At 37.2% G+C, this 21092-nt stretch overlaps 1 protein-coding gene across 7 annotated transcripts in view; it reads right to left on the bottom strand.

Annotated features, from left to right (window-relative positions):
* Positions 1-21092, bottom strand: part of STAU2 (staufen double-stranded RNA binding protein 2) — a 170466-nt gene that overhangs the window by 83966 nt on the left and 65408 nt on the right. For all 7 annotated transcript variants that reach the window (XM_054190269.1, XM_054190272.1, XM_054190276.1 and 4 more), the window contains 4 exons: positions 19266-19478; positions 16009-16146; positions 12645-12776; positions 8529-8589 (listed from right to left, as the gene is read on the bottom strand). In XM_054190269.1, the coding sequence (XP_054046244.1) occupies positions 8529-8589; positions 12645-12776; positions 16009-16146; positions 19266-19478 (544 nt within the window). The remainder of the gene's footprint in view (positions 1-8528; positions 8590-12644; positions 12777-16008; positions 16147-19265; positions 19479-21092) is intronic.

Raw genomic sequence — 21092 nt, 5'->3', positions numbered from 1 at the left:
ACACACAGAACTATTTTACAGTGCATGATCACTAAATGAGAGAATGATTCTATACCCTTTTTCTGAGGCTACAATCTCCAAGGCCTATCACTGCTCATATTTTTAAACAGTCTTATACAAGAGACAACATGAATGAAAATTGCAATAGATAATACAGGTACTGATAGCCAACGTAAGGTTCCAAAACCAAACAGCAACAATAATATCGAGTGGCAGGTGTTCACCACCTCCTAAGACCTACCCACTGTAAATCTGATTTCCTACAAATGTTTGAGAAACAAAAATGAAAACTGAACAAAAGGTAAAACAATATACTTGTTTAGAAATAACGTATTAGCTCCCCCCAATCAATTTCACAAAAACATAGTACAACATTAACTTAAAAAAAAGTTTAAAGAAGTCTAAAACCAAGTCCAGTGCTGCAGATGTCTGTTCCATTGATGTAATATTACTTAAAACAAACATTTTACATGCTTTCTCAGCCATTTCACTGTTTTTACATGATCCACCCAAATATCTAACTGCTGTCTGGAACAATGGTTTGGAATACTTCCAGATTACTAAGCTTTCTAAATGTTAAAATAACTAATATGCAGCATATGATGAATAAAAAGATATTGAGCAGAGTATAGCAAATGCTCCTAAAGTACTGACTTTACTCTAATGATGATGTTAAATTAATAATAGTACTTTTACACTTACGCAACACCTTTCTGCTAAAGACTTCAAAGTGCTCTATAAGCAATAATTAATTTAAATCATACATTGGCTCTGAGAGGCAGATATTATATTACCATCATTGATTATCTCTGGAAACAAAGTAATGTAATATTCCAGACATTACATTAATACAGTTGCAAGCTATTAACTTTTTACATTCAGGGCCCATGCTTCATGAAGCTTCTTACAAACTTGTTTTAAAAAGCCAATAAAAACTTGGTCTCTTTGAAAACTTCTAACAAGTACATATTAATTGTAATCATTATCTATTTTTAATATATTATTGAGGATTTTTTAATGTCATTCCTCACTGTTGTCTGCTTACTTCCACTCTGTTGAATTGTAGAAGGGCGTATATATATTACAACAGTTTAGTTACATTAGTAAAGATGTTATCACAAGACAAGGAGTACGACATCAACAGAGGAGTAAGTGTAAGAACAAAAGAACTCTTCAGAAATATCTTAATTAGTCTTCAAACAGGTACTTTAATAAAAAATATGGGAGAAAAAAATACTATCCACTAACGCCTTTTTGCATTGCAGGAGAACATCTGTAGGTGAATATTTTCATTTTTTTTTCGTCTTTCAGCTAAAAAAAATTGGATTTTTGTGTCTGCTAAGTATTTATCCCATACTAACTACACCATACTCCAAAGGTAGCGTTGTAATTATTAGTACTCACAGAATCTATAACACTACCATTTAGACTAACAACATTGCACCTTCTGCTGGACATAACTTAGAGGTACATTCATGAAACATGTTAAAGCAATTTCCGTTTACATTATTTAAACCTGTGGGCTAATGTGCTACGAAAATATGCAGGCTAGCTATGCAATGTAATCACTAACATTTGAAAAACATGTCTTATTCATCCTTGACGGTAATTGCTAGCAGTCTCTCACAATCTTCTGAAGTCTCCGAAAACCCCACACCAAAGACTTCTCCTACCTAAGAATAAATGTCTTGATCTTCCATTGTCTACTTCTACTGTCATGTACTAGACAACTGCAAAATCGTTTACAATCCAAGGCAAATGTATGATTAAGATGCAAAATGGCCCAGCTATCCTTCACAAGCCTTCCCCTTGAAGTGTAATCTCGGTGCTTTGATTCCACTTCTTCTCATAGCAGTAGAAGAGGCAGTCTCCAAAAATCTGTTGGAGTACTGTTATTTTTATCCCTAACCCTTTCTCTATAGAGTCCCCTTGGCTAGGAAGACAAGGTGCCCTTGGCTGGGAAGACAGGAGGACCTTTCTACAAAAGGGTCCCCCACTGTCTGGACCTTCACTCCTAGAGTTCATGGAAAACAAAACTAATCATCGGAGGGACCTTCTGCATGAGGTGAGGAAGCAGAACAACTGACAATATCACCAAATGAGCTTCAATGACTTCACAAAAATGGAATTTGTTGATACAAGGACAATGACAAGCTACCCCACAGCAGTGGGCTACTAAGTTAAGAAAAGTCCAGAGTGATGACAGTGTTGCCTGCACACTCACAGGTATTAGTGCCTACACTGGTACCACTGGTGTCCCAATTTCAACTTTCTACTTCTGTCAGGAAGATCAGAAAACATGAAAAGCTCAGATTTTGATTTTATCGTACGACTCCAAAAGATGACCTACAGAATCAGGCTTGCATGGTCAATGCACATATATCTAAGTGTCAATTTTCTCTCTTTTCTACATGACCGTCGCTGTAGGGATAATCTTCCTCTACCTTCACTCAATGAATTCTGGTTCAAGGTCGCTCACTGACTTTTCGTGTTTCAAGGACACTTGGTCTAATCCATAACTTTATTATTTCTCAGAGAACCACAATTTTCTCCCTGGGCCCTCACCTGTCCTACAGGAAAGCTATTCTTGTTGGTGCATCAGCAACAGTGTCAGCTGGTGTATGACTTCCCCTGACACCCCTGAAGAGCACATGCTCTTCCCTGCACTACAACCAGTGCTATGAGGCATCAGCATGGGAGTACTTTCACGTCTTGTATAATGATATGAAGTAAACTATGATATAATTCTGTATATGACATGCTCATATATTAAGTTTAACACCCTGATATTTGAAATAACCCATCACTGGGTGAAAAAAAGATTGTTATAAAGAGATAATCAGTATTTTCGGAACTGAATAAAATACTCAATACATAATATCAAAAAAAATTTCTTTCAGATTATGCTACCTGTATCGACATTGAATAAAGCCTTCTTAAATTGTGCTGCTTAAAATACGTGGCAAAATCATGTAATAAGGCACTAAGGAGGAAAAGCTAGACCCAGACCTAATCCTGACTTCACTATTATGTAAGTTAAAATGGACAAAACCTCAAGAGGCATGGAGGAGTTTCACCTGCAACAACTCCTTCATAGAACTGGCAAGTTTTCAACATGCCCTAGAATATGGCCCATTACAAATCCACTGAGAGCAAAAAAGAGAATTTACAAAACCAAGTAACTATTTCAATAACAAGACTGAAAAATGTAAATATTATCATAAAAAGAAATTCTGATTTTATACACCACTCACTGTAAAAGCCTATTTATATACTAGAATATTTTCAAATTTTGTTTTATTACCTCAGTAGGAACTCAGAAAACGTCAGTCAAACAATTGAGTAGGCAAATAGTATGGCCATTATGTTCTCAGTAATAGTCTACACACAATCTTGGCTTGAAATACCAAGATGCAATCATTACCTACTTAGCACAGCTATCTGTGGTATTTGTAAGTCACCAGCTACTGCAATATTCAGACATGAAAAAATGTTTTGCCATTACACAATGTCCTTCAATCAAAAGATCTTGTCTACATGACCTTAAACAAACTGATGTTATATAAAAGTCACTCATTAAAATACTGGTTTATTTAACCTTAAAATAACTACGACACTGAAGTAAATACTATTTAGTTCCTCAAGAAGTCAGGTCTTGATAACCTCAATTTCACTGGATCATTTTCTGTACAGCCAAAAAGGAAACTGCAGTATTGCAGGAGACTTAAATTGTACACATTTTTTGTAACATTTGGTGTTTAACTCATGTGAGCACAGTTCTTTGAAATCTCCCACAGCTTTACTCCTGCTTGGGAACACAAGATTTTGGTAAAAATAAGACTTAGTGTTTGCAGTGGGGAATTTCTCCAGGATATTCTGTGAAATATTCAACCAGACAGACAAAACACCTACACTATTATTTTTACATGATAATTTCTGCATCATAAGTTTCCAACAATATATCAGTGTACCAGACAACCTGAGATCAAGATGAAGTAGGTTCTGAAAAGAAGCAATCTAAATGCAGAAGAAAGGACAGTATCTTTATCCATAAAGACAATCAGCAAATTTGGAGCAGAAGCCATAGTGAGATGGCAGATCAATGTGCTTGTAAAAGCTGCAAGAAAGTGATTTTTTGGGAGGTAAAGCAATTAAGAGAGTGCCTAAGTGCAACTGCAGGTGACCTGTGCAGGCAAGACTGTTCATTAACAGATTAAGAGGGGAATGAGAATTGTGATGATGAAAACAAAGGCATGACCCACGCGTAGAAGAGATGAAAGAATGAGCAAGTCTACTAGACAAGGATAGAGAGGTTGCTGAAGCCAAGAAGGTCAAGGGGGACATCAACAAGCACAGCATAGGTACGAGTGAAGATTAAATCAGAGGAGGAGAAAGTGGTGGGGGAGTGGAAGTCATAGGGATAAGATGTTTGATGTAAAGGAAAGGGGATGGAGGAGAGAATGGAGAATTAAGTCTTGGTTCTGACAGCAATAAAACCTCAGTTTTGAGTGATTCAATTCTTCAAGGACATTACCATCCTAGACTAAGGATGGGTTCCAGGCTGGGGGGAAGGAAGTAGGAAAAGGAGAAAAGACTTCAGAAAAGTGAAAGTATTTAGAGAAACACAGTATTGAGGTTAATTGTGTGATAATGTTTCATTTGCTTGACTGAAGACAGAAATCCAAAGGCAGATGATTTGCAGAATTACATTACTAATTCTGAATTTGAGAGTTAACATCAAAAGAGAGCTCTGTATTGCTATTTCGCATGCAGATTTTTTTCAAAGGAATTGACTAGCAACCTTGAACAAATGTAATTCATATAGGAATTTTAGGGGACTGGGAAAAGCAAAAGGAGAATTTCTCTGAAATTACGTCCACCCATATGGTGGCTGTTACCTCTTTATACATTTTATACATCAAGAGCTTAATGGTTGAGCAGTCTCCTAGAGTGCTAAGACTTGGGTTCCTTCTCAGCCTGAGGGCATACAAACCACAACCCTCACAGCCCAAGTGTATGTTTCTTACATATGCACAACCCACACTACTCAAGAACCGGGCAGCTCGTTGCTTGCAATACTTTTTTTCTTAACCTGTATCTAAAATATCTTTTTTTTTTTTTTTGAAAATTAGCACATCAACTGAGCAGCTACAGAGGCAAGGCATTATTTAAATGTAACAAACTGCTGAAAGAGACCCTAGCCAAGGTCATGAGACATAAGGAGCGTGGACAAGTGGCTCAGCTGATGGAACTGCTCCCTGAAACACACAGTGATGGTATAATGGTATAACGTTCACCTGACAGTATGTTTATGAAAAAGACCACAAAACAAAACAAAAAACCCCAAACCAAGCACATGGGAAACTACTGTTCTGCGGCCTGTGCTTCTTCAAATAAGTGGTGTTGTCAGCTCCTCTTACTGTGGTTTCTATTCAGGACGACAAATAATTCAACAAATGTTTAGTGATGTATCAGTCTAACTCCTAGCAAGAGTGTGTTATAGTTGACAAAGTTTACTAAGTTTGGAAGCAATTCAAAAGTGAAGTTCAATAAAAGAGTAGTACTTAGTGAGCAAAAATGCGTACAATCCACTGCAAATCATCTTTGAAACACACCCAAAAGAATTAAATACTTCAGCAAAATATAACACACATAAATTCCAATTAAAAATGTCTGAAATACAAAACAAAAACTTTATTCCCAAGCCATAGGTTTCAGTTACTGTTCATGGAAATACGGGGGTATTAAATTATCTACTGGAAGTCTTCACCAAAACCCCCAGTTCAAAAATAAACATGTAGAGGAATAAAAAAAAAAGACTTTATACAAACTAATGAGGGCCAGAACTATAAAGCTGACATAAATTGTGTTTACTGCAAAGTGAATATGTATTAGTAGTATGCAAAATTTCATAAATACATGATTTATTTTGCACTTATTTTCTCCCCCAAAAATGATGAAGAAACATCTAAGTAAGAATTTGAATATAACCATACAGTTAGGGCTTACAATAACACCATATATTTCCATATTTTTCTATTTCTTATATTCTTGATCTCTTATTATTTAAGTAGATTTTTAAAAATACTAAAATACTATGGAAAAATGCTCAAATTTTCTCATCACAGATTTAAGAAACTCTTCTGAATATCTATTTGCTTTTTTCTCATTGCCTTTTTTTTTACTGAGAACAATTGCATGAGATCAAGTACCTTTGTTCCTTAGGAGATCATCTGCTCCTGCTGCTCATTTACCATCTGAAATCATAATCATCTGTTGGTGACAATCTAATCGTCTTCACAGTAACTAATTGTGATGTCACAAACAAATGATTATGATTTCAGGTGGTGAACAAACAGCAGGAGCAGATGTACTCTGAAGAACAAAGACTGTAAAGTCATGCACGAATCTCTAGTAATAAAATGTTAGGCAAGAAAAACAAAGAGCCTGTCCTTTACAGAGAGGTAGGATTGCACTGAATTTTTTTTAGTATTAATTTTTCAATACTTACTTTGTGACTCCCAAAATTGCTGGAGATTAGATAAAGGAAAAATATACTATGGAAAATCAAAGGTGGGGAACATATAAAAACAGTTAGGCAACTTTTTTCCCTCAATAGATTTATAATATATAAAACCACTGCTATTTTTTTCTTTTATTTTCATATGTTTTTGTTCTTCACAGCTCATCTACAGCTTCTCCAAGAACACATACTGTATGATGTTTGTGATTACCCCATCCAGAAATATAAAACCAAAATATGTTTCCAAGAATATGCACTTTGCATTAGGATTGTTTATTTGTTTCATCTTTTGTTGTTGTTGATAATTGCTTAAGTCAAATCCAGAGAGATAAATGAGCATTCTGTTGACAGTAAACATCTCCTGTATGGGCTGCAAATGCTTGTGGCCTGCCCACGGTGTCTCAATGTCTCTTCCAGAAGCTCAGGGAAAAAACTCACTCAACGTTCTTGTTATTTCACGTGTGAAAAATGTCTAAGATATTCCAAACCAAGAAACAAATAGCTTCTTGTTTCTTCTTTAAGATTGTGAAATGAAGAGGAAAGGTAAAGAAGTAAACCTGTGGGAAGAAGCTTTGCCAGTGAGTAGGAGGAAAAGAAGTGCTGCAAGAATAGCTGCAAAAGTACATGATAGAGGGGAACAGAAGTTAATTTTTAAGGATATTTAACAGAGAATACTGAAAATGCATTGAGCGAGGACATAGGAGGATACAGACTGAAGGGTATTTCCCAGCAAAAACGAACTACTTAATAGTATAAGGGTACAATGAAATATGTTCAACTGTACTAAAATATGTAACTGTTATGATTTTTTACTTTGTTGTACTAAAGTATAGAACTTCACTTTACTATTGCAGTCTTACTTCACACTGTTTCAGATGGAAACACAGTGCATTATGCACACAAAGAAAGCGTATCCGACTGGAAAAGGAAACTGATGCACAGTGCGTTGTCTAACAGGACAAAATTGTTTTCCTGGAATAAAATTACTGGAAATATGAATATGAGCTGACAAATAGTAGATGTAGCAATCTCAGAGCCTCAGATTTTCAAGACCGCTGAAGGTTAGGTTTTAGTGTCACAACAAATGCAAACTGTACATTTCTCTCATAAGCAAGGCTATAGAAGGGAGGAAGCTGTTCCATTTGCCCTTTAAAACTTTTTACAATAATGCTGACACTGCAAGAGTAGGTACACCTTCCGACAACTGTTGTTCTTAAATATAAACTAGTATATTCATACCTGAAAGGATGTGACATTTTTGACCTCAAACAGTGGATTTTGTTTGGAACTGCCTTAAAAAAACCTGCACTTCAACAGGTGCGTGACAGATCACACACGCAAGTGATCTCTTCTTTCATTCAAAAGGAGAAGACACTTCGAACTTCCTCAGTTCTCCTTGATGAATTACTATAGGTAGATGAATTACTAGATGGTAAAAAAACATTTGGATGATCAGGCCTGTAGGATGGTGGTAAACTTTGGGGGACCTAATAGCAGCCTTCAATACCTAAAAAGAGGTTGCCAAAAAGATGGAGCCAGGCACATTATTGAGGCAGCAGAAGAACAGGACATAATAGTCATAAACAAACAGGAGATGTTCTGACTGAGGTAAAAGGAAAAAAAATCAATGTGAAGATAATTAAGCATTGGAACAGGCTGCCCAGAGAAGCTATGGAAACTCCATCCTTGGAGAACGGGGAAAAAGACATAAAGAAACTGGTCTGAACTCTGTACCAACCCTGCTCTGAGCAGGCAGTTTAGCTGACCTCCTAAAATCCCTTAAAACCTGAAGGATTCAATGATTCAATCAGTAAGTAAAAATCTTCTTGTTCCTGCGCTCATTCATGTCTATACTTACAAAGAGGACACTCAAGAGTTAATTCATCTAATTGCAATAAAAATCCTAAAATATTTACAAAAAGCATTTCAATTGTCTTGAATAATCCAAATCCTACAGAGACAAAGAGAAGTAAGTATAAATATAAATTTAGAGAGCAATACTTACTGTTACTTGTTGGCTCAGGAAACCCAACATTCTGGCCGTTCCAACTCTTGTTTTCTCCAAGCTGAAACAGGTAGAAAAAGACAAATAAGTAGAGAGCAAACTACTCCTTAAACATAACATTAATGTTTATAAATTTAGTCGAAAGATTCTAAAAAGGATGACTTGGGATTGCCACATCTGCTCACAAAACTTTGCTAACACATCTTAAATTTTGTCTAAAACAGGTTATTTGAGGAATGCACCCTTCATGAATAAACATTAACAACTATTGCCTAACACTGAAATATAAATGTTTCCCCAAGGATTAGGCTCAACTCAATATGTTACCAAATCAGACTTAAAATCAAATGTTTTAAGCAGCTCTCAACTGAAAACATGCACAGACAACAGAGAAATTACATTCTAAACCAAGATGATCCTAATATCTGCCTATGAAAGAATGCATAAACACTACAAAGTACTTTGGGTGTAATTTTAAAATATTTACTTGCTAGGAATCCATTTAGTTACTGAAGTGGAAGCAAAAAAAAGATTGCAATTTTCCATTATTTTAATATATAGACTTTTTTGAGGAAGCTATTTGTCCTCAAATTAATTTTATTATGTTTAACACTGGGTATTACTCTGACATAGAAAAGAGGAGCAATTAACACAGACGTTCAAAATGAGGCCGTTCCTGAAGTCTGCAAAGTAAATAAGATGTCAGCGTTCTAGATTTACGTGTAAATGTGGATAAACAAGTCCAAACTTCCTCATGAACGAGGAGCTATTGACAGCCAGCTCGATGAATGTGAAACAAATGATCCTTTTCAGATTTCACTGGGATTTTACAGGCAAACAGAAAACCTTGCAGCAAAGCAGCCTATATGCCGTGACAAAGTTGTAGCCATTTGCCCTGGAAGACAGGGGTTGATTGGAAAACAGAAGAGACGCGAAGGAGGATCGGCCAGCTGAAATCTGCCTCTGCATCTCGGAGGTTACGTTAAGGCTATTTAGATTACTATCATGTTGTAATGCAGACTACTAGATGGTACGTTTTTCCTTGGGAAGGGGAGGACACACTATGCAAAGCAGCTCTTCCAATCATTGTTTCCCTGCCTTTCCGCATCATGTACATCCCACAGAACGTGCTTACAGCCTAGGCAACATGCAATACAAATGGGAAATATTTAATGGAAAGGGAGGATAGGTATTAGAGCTGGCTCTCAAACTGGTTACCCATATCCATGCATTTTAATTTCACATAATTCCTTTTACTTGTATTATGAAGCAGATAGTATGTATATTGGAAAACATGGAAGACAACAGTTCTTCAAATGAATAAGCAATATGAAATATAAAAATATGTCTGCATTTACTGCTGTCTGTTACAACAACAGCACGCTTTTGTCATGAATCCATACTGTGCATCCATAACATGATAGAAAAATCAGCATGAGCACGCTGCTACAACAGGAGAAGAACATTTCCAACTCTCCTCATTCCTCTCTTTTTACTGCTTATTAACCTGACTGTGATAGGGAATTTAACAAGAATTCATCTATCAGTAAGTTATCCTTAGTGCTGCTGTCTCACATGAATGCAACCTACTCTGGTCTTCTCTCTAAGAGAATAAAAGTGGCAACAAGAAGTGGCAAGAAACAAAAAGATGGAAACATGAAAAAATGAAGATATTGCAACACTCCACATCTCATCCATAGAGCTAAAATTCTGATAGCTGCAAAAAGTCTCAAATTGCTCTCCTCAGGGCTCTGCACAACCATTACTGACGTCTTCTAGGAATCGGATTACCTCAGGGAAGAGCAGAGCATTTACTTTTTTACATTACCTGGATTACCTGTTTACCTGTGCTGCCACCAGCACTACGCATGGCTCTTGTAACAATCTTAGGTCTCCATTAAGAGAATGAATATAGTCACATTTTATGCACTGGGATTAAGAAAAAACCACTGAATTTCCTTTTGCTTTTTTTTTTTTAAGGGAGGGGAAGGGGATGAAAGGACATGGGGAAGGGGGACAGGGGAAAGAGAAGTTTCCTTTTTTAAAAGCATCAAAAACAACACAAGTGAAAATTGTCCATTTAGATGCCAACCTGATACATCAGCTAATCTACACTGTGCCCCATTTTGGATTCAAAGAGAGAAACAAGCATCTTCTAACAGTACTTCTTTATTGTGCAATTTATATGGAAAGAATTTTGCAATGCTCACAGTGGTAGAGATCTAAGGGCTATTTTCCCTCTTCTCCAGCACAGTTTAGTTTGAGAATTAAAATGCTTTCATCTACACAAACTAACTTCTGTATCTGCTTTAAATATGTTCGGTCTGTTATATACAGAAGATAAAGCCAGATGTTCTAGATATTTTATGTCCTTAACCCCAACAAAGCTATAAAAATTTGTTCTATGATCTTGAATACTCCCACTACATAAAATTTGAGTAGTTCACATTTTTTGGATATGGTAATATGTTTGCTCATTGTGTTCAGAATAATACTAGGACATTGCATGCTAAGATATCTACGTCTGCAAGCAAGTAATTAAACTTGGTTTTCTTTTAAAGACAATGCACTTGTAAGCAACAGCTTAATAAAAGTAGGGAAACAAAGCAGCAGCACCCCTTTTTAGCCACTCAAATATTTTTAAGGATTTCAATGTAACCACAAATTTCCACTGTGTAGAGCTCTCCAAAGCAACAATGTTGTGGGTTGAATTTTTTCTGGCTTTATCTCTGAAAATTACTGAGTAAAAATAGTTCAGCCAATTTGAAATCCAAGAATGAAAACCTGTGTTTTCCTATTAGAAAAAAATGTTGACTTTTCTGTTTTGCATTGTTTTTCAAAAAGCCCTTTGGACAAATTGGGAGTGAAGAAAAAATTGAAACTGGTAGAAAGTACCTTCTACAGCAGAAAAGCCTCAACATTCTGGTGAAAATGAATTATCATTTGACTCTACAAGCCTTTTCTAAAATGGCTATGTCTGCACAGCGCCTTCTCACTAGAAACCATGTAGCCTCCCAAGTACTCTGTTTAGAGAACTGTACACTTGCATATGACTAAGATATATAGTGAAGAACGTAGTGAAGGTGAGTGTGAATAGCATACATAGAGCCTCTCCTCTCAAAGGAGAGAGAAACAGAAGGAGGTCAAGCCAAGTAATCAGTACAGCATTTATCTTTTCCTGGCTAGGAGTATAGAATGTATAGAACAGAGTGTCTTCCTTTCTTTCTTTTCTTTTTTTTTTTCTTTAAGAGAAAGAAAGCATGTTTCAGAAGATATATATATAGATACACACTATATTCAGATTTATCATGTAGTCCCTAGAGAAGCCCAGCAGAACATCCTGTTGACCTGAGCTAGCTGGTGCAGCCACAGCAAAGATTTAAACCATGATCAAAATATATACATGCAGTGACGCTGCGTAAGACCCAAGCTGTTCACAATCTGCAGCTAAGCCAAACACCTTACCAAATATCTTTTCGGGATACGAAAGGCAAAACCTTAACACCCAATTTTGGTTACAAATCACATAAACTTCCATCAATAAACTCAAGATAGAAGAGGAGTGCTAAGTTGCACATCACTAACATGGAAATACATACCGGCAACGCACACGAATTTAAAATGTAATTTCTTCTCCACAAGAAAAAATTACACACTTTTTCTTTCTCAGTCATCAAACCTGAAAAGGCCATTATTTTTCTAGAATGCTTTCAGTCCATATGCAATGGGAAGACAAACATTGACTAGTATGACTATTTCCCGTATGAAAATTAATCACATCAGTCCTCTCAGTCCTCTCGTGGATGCCCAAAATGGAATAAAAGCACGTTCATCCTGATTTGTAAGTCGAAATAGGCACACACGTCACATGTACACTTTTGCACACACACTATCCTCTGGAACTACATTTCTGTTCTTAATTACCCTTACAGGAGGAGAGGCTGCACTTACTGTAGCTATAGAGCTGTAGCTAAACAAAGGCTGATCTCTGACAAGCCACCACCTAAAACAGGGGGTGCACAAGTTTAAGCTTCCATTCTTAGTAAATGAGTAGCTGATAGAGCTAAGAAATCTAGACAAAGGTAAAATGTGGGCATCATAACAATTGGGTCTCACCTTTTCTGGCTGGTCTTGAAGCGGAGTAGAGGCTTTGTAACCCAGCTGTAGCAACATTGCTTCTGCTGCATTTCTTTTAGCTATTTTCTTGTTTGGGCCTGTTCCAGTAGTAATCTCATTACCTACTTTTACCTTAAAAAGAAAACATTGATCATAATCACGATAAATGCAAGACTCCTTAATCTTGCTGACCTACTGACAACCGTCAGCTCTTTTGATGAAGATGCAACCTCAGAGAAGTAAGAATAGAGCAGAAGGGGACCACAACACGGCTTCACACAGAGCAGCTTGTTTAGATTTCTCAGAAGGTCCCCAAACTCGTACCAAAGAGTTACATTTTTCTGTAAGCCAGTGCATACACAGTTGTCTCTCCCTTCACCAGCCTCTGTGCCAACCCCATTCTCCCTGCTGAACATCTCCCCCACTCTTGCTTCCCCCTCTTTCTTAACACAGGAAGCGCTACAGGATCTGGAATTCCTTGCCCTTTGCAGGAATATCGCCTGCACAAGATGCAGCTCCCCAGCATCATCAGGATAGTTTCCAGAACAATAGAGACACAAACAATAACCTGAATAACCTGGAGATTTAAATGAGAGTGGTTTCTAAAGAAAGATGAAACCCATGTTCGCATTCCTCCCCCTTTGTCGCGCTGCAAGGAACACGGGGGCCGGGGCTCCTTTCTGTTCCGCCCTTACACCCGACAAGCTTTTATCAAAATAGTCTTTGGAAAGACGACTCCTCGTTGGACCTGTGCTCTGTACTGCACAAAGGGTTTCTGACAAACAAGATGCCCTTCATACAACTAGGGGAAATTAAAACCTCAAAATAAAGACAAATTATAGACAATGGATATCCCCAAAGCGTCAGGCTCTAACTTATTCCTTGGGTTTGGTACCGTTCTCGAACTCCTGAAGCTGTATGTGTCTGCTTTGTGATATCAGCACTGTCACTGCTAGTCACTTATGCAATATTCATAGTTCTTTGGTAGCTGTATTTCATTCTGTCCATTAAGCCATTTTATCTGTGAAATTTTCTCATAAAATAGTGCATGGTTTCAAAAATATGTTAAAAAAAGGAAACCAAACTAAAATAAAAACAAAAAAATTGTCGAGGTGACCTGAATAAAAGAAAACTTAGAGGTCAAAGACCTGAAACAGTCTGGAAGGAGCTTTAAAATAATTGTAAAAACAGGCATACAATTGATAAATAAATACTAAATGTTATTTATAATTTATGTTATTTAATAATTATTCGCTTTCCTCAAACTACCATGTATCTATTTTCCTAAAAGTTTCGTTTTTTCTTTGCTCAAATACCTATTAATTTTACACAAAAAGAAGAGGTTGTAAATAAATAATAATGATCACAAATATCCCTTCAAAGTACATGTATAATTAAACAAAAAGATCTGGCTACCTAAGACAGAAATATTAATAATCTTGAAATAAAAACCTTATCTGCTATGCAGTTCCGCGATCCCAATTAGAAAATAGCCAATCTGCTACAAGTTTATGTGCAATAAAATTAAGGGACTTTAATGGGACAAGACAAAATGATAATTTATAACATAGCTCACAATAAATCAATGTGCTGCTATTTCTCAGACCTGTAAAACTGGTTTAGCTATTATTATAACCTCTATCAAGGATTAAAGGTCTGACTACAAAGAGAAAGAGCTTTCTGAAATTAACTTTGGGAACAGAACACCAACTAATGTCATCAGAGGTTTTCTTCTGTTTATCTAGTGGTCAGGACAAGTAATTGGATCCATTTCATCACATCTAAACTTGCTCTTTGTGTGACAGATAAAAATGAACGTATTATCTCTGGATATTTTACTTCCACATTCAATTAAATTAAATGAAAACATTGTTTAAGTAGTTTATACAAAGGCTTTTTATTCTGATAAGGTTTTTTGCATTTCATAATGAATCCACTGAGACTTCCTGAAGGCGGGAGAAACAGCAGTATGATTTTAGTGTGAAAGTATCACAGAAGGATAAAAATGGAGCTATGGTGTTTAAAAGTGTGCATAATAAAGCAACTGATCTATGGAATTTCTTCGATTCTTTCTTTCACAAGTCTTCCTAGAAAAGGGAATCTTCTACATAGTCACTGCTTTTAAGAATATTTTTTTTATTCAAACCAAAGATTTTGCTGTTATCGAGACTCCACCACTGGAAAAGCATATTCTCAGCCCATCTTTCTAATACTGGATTGCATTACACAGTCCTCTTCTGATACCTCACACAACCTTCTCTAACTGTGGACACTCCCACGGGGGTCTGAGCAAGGGAAAAGGGATGGTCTGTGATAGGATCAGCCTTTTGCAAATACTTTCACACACCATAAAAAGTTAGAAATCCAAGTTTATACTCTTAAATCAGATTCTGCAACAAAAGGAACCCAATATCTTCTTCCACTTCAAAGGGAAAAATAATACATTAAGAAAGACCACTGACGTCCAAGGAAATGATGATTGCTAGCCTGTCTTGATTGACATGAAGGAGGGACTTAAAGATTTAAGTGAAAACGTAACTAATTTTCTGGAGAAGGACGTGCTGGAAGGTCATTAATTCTGCTTGTGATCAGAAGTGACTTTTTGGTGTGGTTTATAGACAACAAGTCAAAACATGTTGAGGTATGCTGCGCTGAATTGTTCTGGCACAAAATTACCCCGGAGTGAAAACACAAGAGAAAAGAATTCTTTCCTGTTCCTAATCTTTCTTAACCTGCTGTTGCTCTATCTAACAAAATACCACCATTATACCAAATAACATTAATGATCTACTGTTTCTGTATTAGGTCCAGAGCCTTTAACAGGACGGGCTAAAACACATGATGGAAGGCTTTTTTTGTGGTATATCAGATAAGAGCAAAGCCACCAAGAAACTGAAAACCTGAAAAGATTTACAACACTCTTTTTTTTAAACCAAAATGCTTGGTAATGTGGGCATATTCGTACCCTTATTTCAGAACACTTGTTTGTATTGCAATCCCCTGATCAACAATAGCAAACTAGATTTTTTCAAAAAGATGACTAAAAGTAAATAAGTCATGAACCATCAGGGATAAAGACGGACACCTTCAGGTGAAATGAAAACAAGAAGAGTATAAAAAATGCAAAACCACTACAAGAAAAGCATCTAGAAGGCACACAACCAAGTTGCCATTTGTTTCACCAAGAGAAAGATGAAAGTTCAAACAGGTCTTCTAATACCGTATTTCATACTCCTCTTGTGTAACTGACCATAAAGCAAAGAGCCAAACACAGAGGGATCCGCTTCATATTATGCCATCATTTTGCTTGAGTTTGACCATAACATAACAAGGGCATTATCTCTAACATGACAGCAGATGATACCTGCATAACAAACTCTCGACGGCGAGGCATTCCTCTCTCTGAAAGAAGAACATACTCTGGCTCCTTCTCCTTTTTGGCCTGTTGGATCTGAGCCAGACGACTGATGGGATTCATTCCTTGACCATATTCCGGTCCAGCCTAAAACAAGTATAAAAGAGAGAACCATTATTTCAGCATATATCCCTACAACTATTACGATGCTTCAATAAATTATTTACTAAGGTTACTTCTTCTTTAATACTCCCTTTGAGAGAATAAGAAGTAAATTTCTTCCCATCTTCTTATCATGAGACAGAAGATAAGAATCCTCAAGCTCAAAACTGTGGGAAAATATATGCCCCTATTGTCTGCCGCTGTCGCAGGTAGTGTGCATACCCAGAATATGTAAGTGACCAATATCCTCATGTATCTATGGAGGTCCTGTGGGGATGGATGAAAAGTAGCAGGTTCCTCAGTCAATTATATCTCATTGCCCTATTTCTATGACCCTTCCCCCTAATCCCTTAAAATAGGTTGCTACAATGCTGGAACATGCAGTACGCTAAGAAAAGGTGGGATTTACATGTGGATTTGCCATATAACGAGGAAGCTGCCTCTCTCAGCCTTCCTGCCTTGCTTGTCAGTGCTCCTGCCTTCCATCCTGCAATGCAGCTCAAGGTGTTGAAGGTTCACTCTGCGTGTCATAGGAATTCACCCTCAAAATACTTTTATGTAGCGAAGCTAGAGGGGAGTATTCCAATGGCTAGAAATGTCGAATATTGTGAGCCACCCATATAAGTATAAATGTTTAACAGACAGTGATCCTCACAGTAACATGTCAAAATGTATGGCTGGCAGGGGAATTGATCTGATGGGGGAAAAACAAAGGAAGTGAGAGACTGGTCTGTCCAAGATTACACGGACAGGTGACAAACAACAGTTCTTACAAGCTATCTAGTTCTGAAATCCTTTTACTATGTTATTACTCACATGGCAAATGCTCTCTCAAAGCAAATAGCTATGAAAACATTTGTTTGTAGATGTTAAGGAGAAGAAATTAAGACCCAAAAGAATTTTTCTGAAGTCATATTTAACTGATTTATATACCATAACACAAAGAACGAACTTGCAAATGAATGTAAATGGCATCTGAATGTAGAATTGTTTTTATGTTACTGAGCTATTTCCTTTTCATGAAGCGACTTGCAGGATAAGAGAAGATCAGCAGTCATGCTCCTTTGAGCTTCTCAAATAACAACAAACAAGTGGTCCAGAATCTAAAGAGATGATCAGCAACTGAAGGCAAAGACCAGAGAGGGATATTATATTAAGAAAGCTGTGCAATGAATCCTACGTTGTGCAATTGCTGAAGTTGTTAGAAAAGATGTAGGTGAAAGAATTAAGACAATGTCATGCACAAGGGCAGCTGTGTGGGCAAGAAGCCAAGCAGAGACAAAATGCAGAGCAGGCTAAATAAAGTGCAGGCCATAAGATATAGCCTCATAAATATATATACAAATAAAAAGAAGTTATTGTTGTCACTTTTCTTGATGCTTAAAACATGTGCAGGTTAAATTAAAAGAAATGGGCACACCTCAGAAGTGTAGATATTCAAAAAATAAAAAACTTGTGCATATCCAGGTTATTTTGACTATTAACACCTCTTTCTAAGATGGCCAATGTTGGATAATTGAATTTAAGATTGTAATGGTAAAAGGTATATGGTAATGTAAGAGATTTTTACATTATTACACCCTTAGCATCTTTCTTGAGGAAAACTTTCCAAAATGAGACAACCAGAGCCAATAGCCGGTATAATGCTGTTCAGCCTAACATAATGCAAGCCATGCACATAACATAATTCAGAAAAATTCAAGCTTTTTTTTTTTTTTTAACTAACAAGAAGCAAATACAGAGTGAGAGATGAAATTTAGATCCTAAAAGTATATTCTGAAGCACAGGTCTTGGACATGAAGGCTTCCTGGTTTTTCCTGCAATTTTAGCCTTGAGGTTCCTGATCTGCATAGCATGGGGCAAACGTGACAAACACCAGACAGAAATTGAGCAACGCTTCATCATTATTTACCCTGGCCTAAAATGACCTAACATAGCCTATGAAAGGCTATTAATGTGCCTTTACATATACCTAAATAACTGTCCAATATGCCAGAGAAAATAAAATCATGTACAAGGAGTTCCTCAGTAAAATGAAATGTAGCAGATTTTGGCCACTTCAAAAGCGTCATCTTCTACGCTGAACAGATGACAAGTTAGTCTGATTAGTTGTTCAGTGCTGAGGCTAGGTAGCGATGCTTCATAAATATATGGACAGTGTGCAGCTGCTTTTGTTAGATCATTTGGAAGGCTAATTCCTTCAGATGGCCCCTTGGTTTTGTATGAATTTAGGATGAGTAGACAAACCAGAGCTAGTTGCTACAGACTGGCTGAATTGTAGAAGTAGCAATAAATCTACTGCCACCAAGAATAGAAGCACCATTTAAGAAGCTTGAGCTCACAAGAATCCAGAGCCTCTAAAGGAAGCCTCATCAGTGCAGCAAGAAGCATATTAATATCCTCTGAAACAGGGCATGTTTTAATGGAGGGATGGTTCAAAGTCCGCAAGTCCTCCATGGGCTGGTCTCCAGCCAATTTTCTGTCTGTACTTGCGAGCTAAAAATCATTATCAAACACAGGCACTTGAAACAAAAAAAGTATTGTCCTTGACAAGTGACACACTAGGCTGAGATGTCAACATACTCTTGGCCTTCTTTCAAATCTTTCAAAAATCAAAACAAATTGAAGCTGAAGTCACAAAACTCCTGAATCTAGGTCCACAAGGGGAGGAATCTGGACTGTGCACCATTTCCCCATATATCTACTATTTCATATATCTCTCTCCCTCTGCAAACTGGGGAGGGGGGAAAGACCAAGGAAAAAACACCATTTATGCTAGTAGGGCGTCCCAGAGGAGATGATGTTAAAAATTCCAATGGCTGTACAGAGCTGCCTGGAGGGTTTGATCCTCCACTGGACTTGAACCAAATCCCTGAAGACTTCTTGATGAAAGCTTGGTTCTTAAGCTGAGCACCTCACAAGCCATTATGTTTGAGAATTTCACAGCGTTCTCAGAATCCAAAAAAGTACAGGCATATTAGCACAGGCAAACAAGTAACAGTATCAACAGAAAATGACAAACGAGCCTTTACCAATTCAAAATCTGAGTAACTCTGCTACTTTCTGAGCAAACATTCTTAATGCTGTCAAAGGCGGACACATACCTTCAATATTGTTTTTGGACGTTTTTTAAAGTAAAGTTTTGGCTTTTCAATCACAGGAAGAGGAGGAAGTTTCTTAAGTTCTTGTAGGACAGCCATTGCAGCACGTTTCTTTGAAAGTTTCTTACTGTTGCCTTCTCCTTCTGCAGTGAATTCTCCTACTGTAACTCGTGTAACAAAGCTCTTCATGTGAGGAGGTCCACTCTCTTTAATCACCTTTTAAGCAAAAATAACATGGAGTCAAATCACTCTATGAGAACAGAACTTAATGTTTGTATTTCTGCAACGTACTTACTACTAATGTAGTTTTCCTGCTAACTGAAGGCACTTTGAAGGGATTGAAGGGTTTTCGTAAAATCTGGACACGTATTAATGACAGTACCAGGTTTAAGGACAGAAAACAGAGGCTAATTAGATAAAGTAAATCTAACCATCATATTCAGTGATTCACGGAAAATACAGCGGACCTATATTTTCAAAAAGATTTACACAATAACACAATACACAACAATATTGCATATTTAAACTAAGCCTGCTGTTTTTTTCCTTGCAAGGTGCTTCACGTACTAAAGGAATTCAATACATGAAGCTCCAGCAGGCTTTGGCTATTTCTTTACATAAAATATACTGAAAACTATATTTATATAGCATCACTTCAACCCATTTGTAATTTTTTTCTCTTATCATTAAAACACAGGATGTTCACGCACGGTCCCCAACTTCAGTCTGAGAGATCTGTGGTTTGGTGGTGTCCTAGCTGCAGGCAGCAGCCGCAGCTCTCAACTCTTACCTTGCCAGAGTACCCAACCCCGAGCGATATCCCGTACAGCTGAAAGGCTGACACAGTCTTGGCCTCCACAGCTCTCAGCTGTCCCTCCCACCAGTACCGAAAGGGATTATCAAAAGGGCCACCATAACTTGCACAAAAGCCAATCAGTTCGGAGAAGTTTCATTTGTTCACTCCCTTCCAAACATAGTCAGGATGACAACGAGAAAACTCATTTGAAGTACTTCGCCACTATTAAAAGTTACAATAATATGGAAAAAAAAAATGAAGTTCTGAACGCTGTACCTTCCTTTAGCGCTTTTTCTGTCTTCATTTTTACACACGCACACATGTCCTTTTAGAAGGCTATACTGTTAGGATGCAATCACCGACAAATCCCAGCACTGCAAGTGCTAAGACAGCCATCTCCTCATGTAAGCACCATTTACTGGTCTGGACAGTGTCTACCAGGAATTAAGAGACCTCATTTGGGAAAAGGTTCAGTTATTTTGTTTGATGGGCGGAAGCAGCTACCTAATTTAATCTTTGTTACATGTAACGTGTATAAGGAGACATTAGAGCATCTGACAGGCACCTCTTTGTATTATCTTCAAAATCAATACAAATACATATTTTTTCAGTAGTTGCAATTACATCAAACCATTTGTTGAAGAAGTATATGCCTGAGTGCAAGGGAACTGAGGTAAAAGTGCTAGGGCCTTCTCGGTGTAATAACTATATTTTTAATGGGCTGAAACCTTCAACCTTAATGTTATTACAACATGTTTTGTATTAAAGTTCTTTTTATCAAGGTCACGTCCCTTGCATTATTTAGTTTTGCTGTTACACTGTAATGAGGTCTCCTTAGGCTTGTATTTCTTTTTTAAGCTCTCTTCTGTGGCAACTTCACCCAGTAAATACAATTATCACAGCATACATCAATAAAAAGACACAAAATGAAAATTAACAGACAACTTTGTCCGCATTTTCCCAGAATAAGACGACATCTGTGCCAGCATGGGATTTTTCTCTTGTAGCCCAGGAGTGTTCCCGCTCTGAGATTC

The sequence above is a fragment of the Rissa tridactyla genome, chromosome 2, assembly GCF_028500815.1.
Source record: "Rissa tridactyla isolate bRisTri1 chromosome 2, bRisTri1.patW.cur.20221130, whole genome shotgun sequence".
NCBI classification, from domain to species: Eukaryota; Metazoa; Chordata; class Aves; order Charadriiformes; family Laridae; genus Rissa; species Rissa tridactyla.
This window is presented reverse-complemented; position numbering and strand designations above follow the sequence as displayed.